At 39.3% G+C, this 8337-nt stretch overlaps 1 protein-coding gene across 13 annotated transcripts in view; it reads right to left on the bottom strand.

Moving 5' to 3' along the window:
• Positions 1-391: 391 nt before the first annotated feature.
• The window catches only part of CCDC150 (coiled-coil domain containing 150), a 170898-nt gene continuing 162952 nt past the window's right edge, over positions 392-8337 (bottom strand). For 10 of the 13 annotated variants that reach the window (XM_077154522.1, XM_077154525.1, XM_077154530.1 and 7 more), the window contains 2 exons: positions 1037-1156; positions 392-752 (listed from right to left, as the gene is read on the bottom strand). In XM_077154522.1, the coding sequence (XP_077010637.1) occupies positions 633-752; positions 1037-1156 (240 nt within the window). In that variant the 3' untranslated portion in view covers positions 392-632. The remainder of the gene's footprint in view (positions 753-1036; positions 1157-8337) is intronic. The other 3 variants (XM_077154523.1, XM_077154534.1, XM_077154535.1) reach the window with 1 other exon arrangement.

Below are 8337 nucleotides of genomic sequence, written 5' to 3'. Positions count from 1 at the left end.
TCAAAGGGAGACTTACCAAAATCCATCATAAAGTGCCACTTTCTGTACATTAAATCTGGATTAATTATTAATAAATTCCTTTTTCAATAATGAAAGAAGCTATAAATATAGTCTCCGAGACTTCTTGTTTAAGAATAGAGATATTAATCTTATTAAAGATGTGCTGATAATTATGAAAGAAGAGCATATGTTTACAACACAGTGGAAATGTTCTCCCACTTTCCAGGTGATTCTTTTCCTTGAATTTTATTTCAGGAATTATCTATTGAACGTAGTTAGACACTCTGGTGAAACAAAGTACTCATACCACTTAATGCCTCATTTAAATGTTCTTTTGCTAATGATCTACTTAGAAATACATACAAGTATCAAACACCAGCATCTCCAATCATACAACAAATTAATATAAATTTATTGGATGGAAAATGGGGAAAGGGACAAAAAAGATAGGGGTGGTTCTGTATTGATATAAAAGGGTCCACAAAAGGATAAACTCAGGTCCAAAATCTTCAGCCCACATCAAAGTCTTCACATTTGGTTGACTGTAGAAACAAATGGGCCAGCCCTAGTTGCTAGGGCTCAGAGAATGACGGATGTGTAGCCATCCATGGAGAAGCTCTTCTCTTAAGGAATTACTTCCTTTCTACCTCAGGCTGGTACTTCTTGGGCATGAACCTAAGGTTCTGTTTTGTCTCCCATCGATGTAGAGCAGACTGGTTGGGTAAGACATCATGTCTTATGTCTTGGTCCTGCTGAAAAGAAAACAAATCTAGTACTAACTATTTAAAATTAACTCTGCAGAGCTGAGGACCCATTTTGTCTTCATATCATTTACTCATCAAGGTAGGTAGTTCTAATCTAGACCATCTGGGTAAGTGCAACTTTTAGGAAAAAAATTTAGTTCATTGGTGTCCTAGTAATGGCTTAAACAAATGTAAAGATTAATGGAAGGAGTAGCTAAAGAGAGAACTTCTGAATCACAAATCTGAGAAGGAACAAATCCAAAATTTAAGACAGCTATGTCTAAATACTTTACCTCTCCTTGCCATCTGTCTTCCCGGGGAAGCCTTTGCAACCGGTTTTTTGTCAGTTCAAGTTGGAGACCATCAAACCTGCACTTAAACCAGCGGTGAGCTTCTTCTAGGTTAGCTGTTATCTAAACATATAAATTTTGATTATTAAAAATTAGAACAAAGAAACAGTTACAAGTTTTTTGTGCATTAGTTTGAGAGACTTTAAGGATCCAAATTTTGACTGCAAGGTCCTTCCAATTTATTTGCACAATAAATTTAACAATATCCTATAGATGAAAGTAACTTCTGAATGAAGATGTTAAAGAATGCAATGCAGGCCTGCTACTGTTCATGCACACTTCTTAGATATAAACTAAGTTGAGAGGATCCAAAAGAAAAATAAGAATAAAAGTACAAAACAGCATTGAAGAAGATGGCCAAAAAGGATAGGCTGAGTTCACTCCTGCTCCAAGGAACAGCTAGAGAAGTACAGGAAGGCAACTGGATGGTGATTCCAGGGTATAAGTGACCTGGAAGGGTCTTCTACACTATTTAGGGAGGCCTTAGTTACAAAAGCTGAAGAACTGAGATGCAGAGAACTGGAACTGTCCAGCTACTGTAAACAGCCTAGTGTGCCCCTTTCCAAATGAAAAGAACTAGAAAGTAAGCCAACTTGTGTTTCTTGCCCTGCCCCGTGACCCGTGACTCTCTCCAGGCCCCACGTACCTGAACCCATCACCTGAATACCCACCGCTCTCCATGCACCTCCACCCCAACCATTGCCCTGTGTATCCTTGCAGCACACCCCTGCCACTCGCACCTATGCACACCAGCCCACCTGACTCATGTCTCCAGCACAGTCTAGCACTGTCCCTCCTAAAACCCGCACACCCGCACCCAATCCTTCTACCCCCACCTCCTTCCTGTCTTCATCTTCATACCCAGGCCACCCCCACCCCCTGCCCTGCCAGCGCCTGAGCTCTGTGTATGCGTACATCAGTGTCGGCTCCTACCATATGCACCTGCATGTGTATACCCCTGCCATGGCCCCCTAGCTCTGGGCAAGCACTGACTGTGCATGCAGGTCACACTTGCCTCTAGACGACGCAGTTGAACCCCACCCCGCTACCCCTGGCGTGCACACAACCACATCCTCCCCACTGGGAGCCCAGGCATCCGTGGACCGACCTCCTGACCCCTGCATCCCACACCCCCCTGTCCCACACTCATGTACACCCTTGCCCCACCCCCCAACACAAAGCACCTTGTTCTCACACCTGGCAGGTGCTTATGTGTGCATCTGTACTACACAGCCCCCACCTTGGATACACATGCACCCCCTGACCCACCACCCTGTGCCTGCACAGCTGTGCCAGGGCCATGCCCACCTGACATTACCCACCCCTCACCTATATCCTCAATCCCAGCCATCTGTGTCCCACCCCTACACACTTGTACCTCCTGCATCCTGGGCCCCCTGGACACCTCCCCCAGCACAAGGAGACACCTGCACATGGCCCTCTCTGTGTCATGATCTCTGTGGCCCATACCCCACACCCTGATACCCATGACCCCTAAGCTCTAAGTGCCTACCCACATTCTGCCTGCACACCAGCCCCCATGCATCTGCACAGCCCCTCCACCGTCTGCCTCCCACTGCACCCTGCTCCTGTGTTCCAAGGCCTGCCTGAGCTGCACCCCTACCCCACGGTGCTCCACACCACATCTCTTCAACCCAGCGCTCTGCACCTCATACTCACAGGCACCAGCATAGCATCCCTAACCCTTGCCTATACCTGCACCACAACCCATCACTGCACAGTTGTGCCCCACCCCATCACGCATCCTGCTCCACAGCTGTCCCTCAAATACAAAGCTTTAGGATACTGATGGGAATCAATTTCCAAAGAAGTAGCCCTATCAAGATATTTCCATACCTTGAAGGCAACAGAAGATCACTAATCATATAAACACACCGAAAGATATAGCTCAGCCTAATGACCAAATTAAAATGCCAGAAGAGAGACAGACTTTGGAACAACTAATCCAAGATGTTCAAATAACTCTACTAAATAAAGTCAGTGGGATGGCTAATTGCATAAAGGAGCTAAAGAAGACACTAGAAGACCATAAAGAAGAATTTAAAAGGATAGATAGAAAAATACCAGATATCACAGAGATTAAAAATGCTATAGACCAAATAAAAAATATATTAGAGACACACAACAGCAGATCTGAAGAGGCAGAAAAAAGAATAAGCAAACTAGAAGACAGGAAAAATGATTTTGAACACACTCAAGAGTAAAAGGCAAAAAAAGATGGAAAAAGAGGGAGAGTGCCAAGAGGCGGCTTAGTGACGTGTAGGATTTAGTTTGTCCTCCAGAATAGCTACTAAATAGCCAGGAACAGTACGGAACAACTTCTGGGGCCATGTCAGTGACTGGACACACAGTGTACCCCAGTCTGGACCAGATGGACCGGCTGTGAGCTCCCCCAGAACCGTGAGTACCCCAAGCCGTGGTGGCTGGCACCCCTCCCCCACATACTTCATAACTTTATTCTGTCTTACGGCTGCATAATATTCCATCATATGTATATACCAGATTGTTTAGCCACTCGTCTGTTGATGGACATTTTGGCTGTTTCCATATCTTCACAATTGTAAATAATACTGCTATAAATATTGGTGTGCAAATGTCCGTTTGTGTCCTTGCCCTCATGTCCTCTGACTAGATACCTAACAATGGTATTGCCAGGTCATTTGGCAATTCTATATTTAGCTTACAGAGGAACCGCCAAACTGCCTTCCACAGCAGTTGTATCATCTGATATTCCCACCAACAATGGATAAGTGTGCCTCTTTCTCCACATCCTGTCCAGCACTTGTCATTTTCTGTTTTCTTGATAATGGCCATTCTGGTTAGTGTGAGATAATATCTCATTGTGGTTTTGATTTGCATTTCCCACCTTTTCATGTGCCTTTTGGCCATTTGTATTTCCTCTTCTGAGAAGTCTGTTCAAGTCTTTTGCCCATTTTGTAGCTGGGTTGTCTGTCTTTTTGTTGTTGAGTTGAACAATCTCTTTATATATGCTGAATACTAGACCTTTATCTACTGTATCATTTCTAAATATTGTCTCCCATTGTGTAGGATGTCTTTTTACTTTCTTGATGAAGTTCTTAGATGCACAAAAGTGTTTAATTTTGAGGAGTTCCCATTTCTTTCTTTCTTTCTTCAATGCTCTTGCTTTGGGTGTTAAGTCTAGGAAACCGCCTCCTAGTATAAGATTTATAAGATATTTCCCTACATTTTCTTCTAACAGTTTTATGGTTTTAGATCTAATGTTTAGGTCTTTGATCCTTTTGAGTTATTTTTTGTATAGGGTGTGAGATATGGGTCCTCTTTCATGCTTTTGCATATGGATATCCAGTTCTCTAGGCACCATTTATTGAAGAGACTGTTTTGTCCCAGGTGAGTTGGCTTGACTGCCTTATCAAAGATCAATTGTTCATAGATGAGAGGGTCTATATCTGAACACTCCATTCTAATCTATTGGTCTGTATATCTATCTTTATGCCAGTCCCATGCTGTTTTGACCACTGTAGCTTCATAATATACCTTAAAGTCAGGTAGCATGAAACCTCCAGTTTCATTTTTTTTTCCTCAGGATACTTTTAGCTATTCGGGGCACCCTGCCATTCCAGATAAATTTGGTCATTGGTTTTTCTAGTTCTGAAAAGTAAGTTTTGGGGGCTTTAATTGGTATTACATTGAATATGTAAATCAATTTAGGTAGAATTGACATCTTAACTGTATTTAGTGTTCCAATCCATGAACACAGTATGCCCTTCCATTTATTTAGGTCTTCTGTGATTTCTTTTAACAATTTCTTGTAGTTTTTTGTCTCTTTAGTTAAATTTATTCATAAATATTTTTTCTTTTGGTTGCAATTGTAAATGAAATGTTTTTTCTTGTTTTCCCCCTCAGATTGTTCATTACTATGTATAGAAACACTACAGATTTTTGAGTGTTTATCTTGTAACCTGCCACTTTGCTGTACTCATTTATTAGCTCCAGTAGTTTTTCTGTGGTTTTTTGGGGGTTTTTGACATATAGTATCAAATCATTTGCAAATAGTGAGAGTTTCATTTCTTCCTTTCCAATTTTGATGCCTTGTATTTCTTTTTCTTTTCTAACTGCTCTGGCTAGAACTTCCAACACAATGTTGAATAACAATGGTGATAGTGGACATCCTTGTCTTGTTCCTGATCTTAGGGGGAAAGTTTTCAGTTTTTCTCCATTGAGGATAATGCTAGCTGAGGGTTTTCATATATTCCCTTTATCATTTTGCAGAAGTTCCCTTCTATTCCTATCCTTTGAAGTGTTTTCAACAGGAAAGGATGTTGAATTTTGTCAGATGCCTTTTCTGCAATTGAGATGATCATGTGGTTTTTCTGCTTTGATTTGTTGATATTGTGTATTAATTGATTTTCTTATGTTGAACCATCTTTGCATACCTGGGATGAATCCTATTTGGTCATGGTGTATAATTCTTTTAATGTGGTGCTGGATTCGATTTGCTAGAATTTTGTTGAGGATTTTTGCGTCTATATTCATTAGAGAGATTGCTCTGTAGTTTTCTTTTTTTTGTAATATCTTTGTCTGGCTTCAGTTTGAGGGTGACGATGGCTTCGTAGAATGAGGTAGGTAGCTCTCCTTCCTCTTCAATTTTTTTTTGAAGAGTCTGAGAAGGATTGGTACTAATTCTTTCTGGAATGTTTTGTAGAATTCACATGTGAAGCCCTCTGGTCCTGGACTTTTCTTTTTTGGCAGCTTCTAAATGACTGATTCAATTTCTTTACTTGTGATTAGTTTGTTGAGGTCATCTATTTCTTCTCAAGTCAATGTTGGTTGTTTATGCCTTTTCAGAAAGTTGTCCATTTCATCTACATTGTTGAATTTATTAGCGCAAAGTTGTTCATAGTATCCTGTCATTACTTCCTTTATTTCTGTGGGGTCAGTGGTTATGTCTCCTCTTGCATTTATGATTTTATTTATTTGTATCCTCTCTCTTCTTCTTTTTGTCAACCTTACTAAGGTTCCAACAATCTTATTGATTTTCTTATAGAACCAACTTCTGGTTTTGTTGATTTTCTGAATTCTTTTCATGTTCTCAGTTTCATTTATTTCTGCTCTAATCTTTATTATTTCTTTCCTTTTGCTTGCTTTGGGGTTACTTTGCTCTTCTTCCTCTAGTTCTTCCAAGTGGACAGTTAATTCCTCGATTTCTGCCCTTTCTTCTTTTTTGGTATAGGCATTTAGGGCAATAAATTTTCCTCTTAGCACTGCCTATGCTGCATCCCATAAGTTTTGATATGTTGTGTTTTCCTTTTCATTTGCCTCGAGATATTTACTGATTTCTCTTGTAATTTCTTCCTTGACCCACTGGTTGTTTAAGAGTGTGTTGTTGTGCCTCCATATATTTGTGAATTTTCTGACACTCTGCCTATTTTATTGATTTGCAACTTCATTCCTTTATGATCTGAGAAAGTGTTTTGTATGATTTCAATCTTTTTTAATTTATTGAGACTTTTTTGTGACCCAGCATATGGTCTATCCTTGAGAATGATCCATGAGCACTTGAGAAAAAGGTGTATCTTGCTGTTATGGGGTGTAATGTTCTATAAATGTCTGTTAAGTCTAGCTCATTTACTGTATTATTCAAATTCTCTGTTTCTTTATTGATCCACTGTCTAGATGTTCTGTCCATTGATGAGAGTGGGGAATTGAAGTCTCCAACTATTGTGGTAGATGTGTCTATTTCTCTTTTCAGTGTTTGTCTCATGTATTTTGGAGCATTCTGGCTTGGTGCATAAATATTTATGTTTATTAGGTCTTCTGTTGAATTGTTCCTTTTATTAATACATAGTGTCCTTCTTTGGCTCTTTTAACCATTTTACATTTGAAGTCTAACTTGTTGGATATTAGTATAGCTACTCCTGCTCTTTTCTGATTGTTATTTGCATGAAATATTTTTTTCATGCAATCTTTCACTTTCAACCTGTTTATCCTTGGGTCTAAGATGTGTTTCCTGTAGACGGCATATAGATGGGTCCTGTTTTTAATCCATTCTGCCAGTCTATGTCTTTTGATTGGGGAATTTAATCCACTAACATTTAGTGTTATTACTAAATGTAGTACAGGTAGTACATTCTTTTACCATTTTGCCTTTTGGGTTTTATATGTCATATCTAATTTTTCTTCTTTTTATCTTTACTGATAGTCTTTATTTCTACACTCTTCTCCACATGTCTCTCTCCTGTCTTTTTGTATCTACCTCTAGTGCGCCCTTTAATATTTCTTGCAGAGCTGGTCTCTTGGTCACAAATTCTTTCAGTGATTTTTCTGTCTGAACATGTGTTAATTTTTCCCTCATTTTTGAAGGACAATTTTGCTGGGTATAGAATTCTTGGTTAGCAGTTTTTCTCTTTTAGTAATTTAAATATATCATCCTAATATCTTCTCACCTCCATGGTTTCTGCTGAGAAATCTACACATGGTCTTATTGGCCTTCCCTTCTATATGATGGATTGCTTTTCTCTTGCTGCTTTCAAGATTCTCTCTTTCTCTTTGACCTCTGACATTCTGATTAGTAAGTGTCTTGGACATCTATTTGGATCTATTCTCTTTGGGGTATGCTACACTTCTTGGATCTGTAATTTTAGGTCTTTCATAAGAATTGGGAAATTTTCAATGATAATTTCTTCCATTAGTTTTTCTCCTTCTTTTCCCTTCTCTTCTCCTTCTGGAACACCCACAGCATGTATATTCGTGCACTTCATATTGTCATTCAATTCCCTGAGTCCCTGCTCATATTTTTCCATTATTTTTCCCTCTACTTTCTTTTGTTTGTCAGTTTTCAGATGTTACATCCTCCAGTTCACTGACCCTATCTTTTGCCTCTTGAAACCTGGCATTGTAGGTTTCCATTGTTTTTTTTTCATCTCTTCTACTGTGTCTTTCCTTCCCATAAGTTCTGTGATTTGTTTTTTCAGACTTTCCATTTCTTCTTTTTGTTCATTCCTTGCCTTCTTTATATCCTCCCTCAATTCATTGATTTGATTTTTGATGAGTTTTTCCATGTCTGTTTGAACATTCTGAATTAATTGTTTCCACTCCTGTATCTCATTTGAATTGTTGGTTTGTTCCCTTGACTGGGTCATATCTTCAATTTTCCTAGCATGATTCATTATTTTTTGCTGGTGTCTAGGCATTTAATTACCTTAATTAGTTTATTCTGGAGATTGTTTTCCCTTCTTTTACCT

The sequence above is a fragment of the Tamandua tetradactyla genome, chromosome 3 (assembly GCF_023851605.1).
Source record: "Tamandua tetradactyla isolate mTamTet1 chromosome 3, mTamTet1.pri, whole genome shotgun sequence".
Classification (NCBI taxonomy): Eukaryota; Metazoa; Chordata; class Mammalia; order Pilosa; family Myrmecophagidae; genus Tamandua; species Tamandua tetradactyla.
This window is presented reverse-complemented; position numbering and strand designations above follow the sequence as displayed.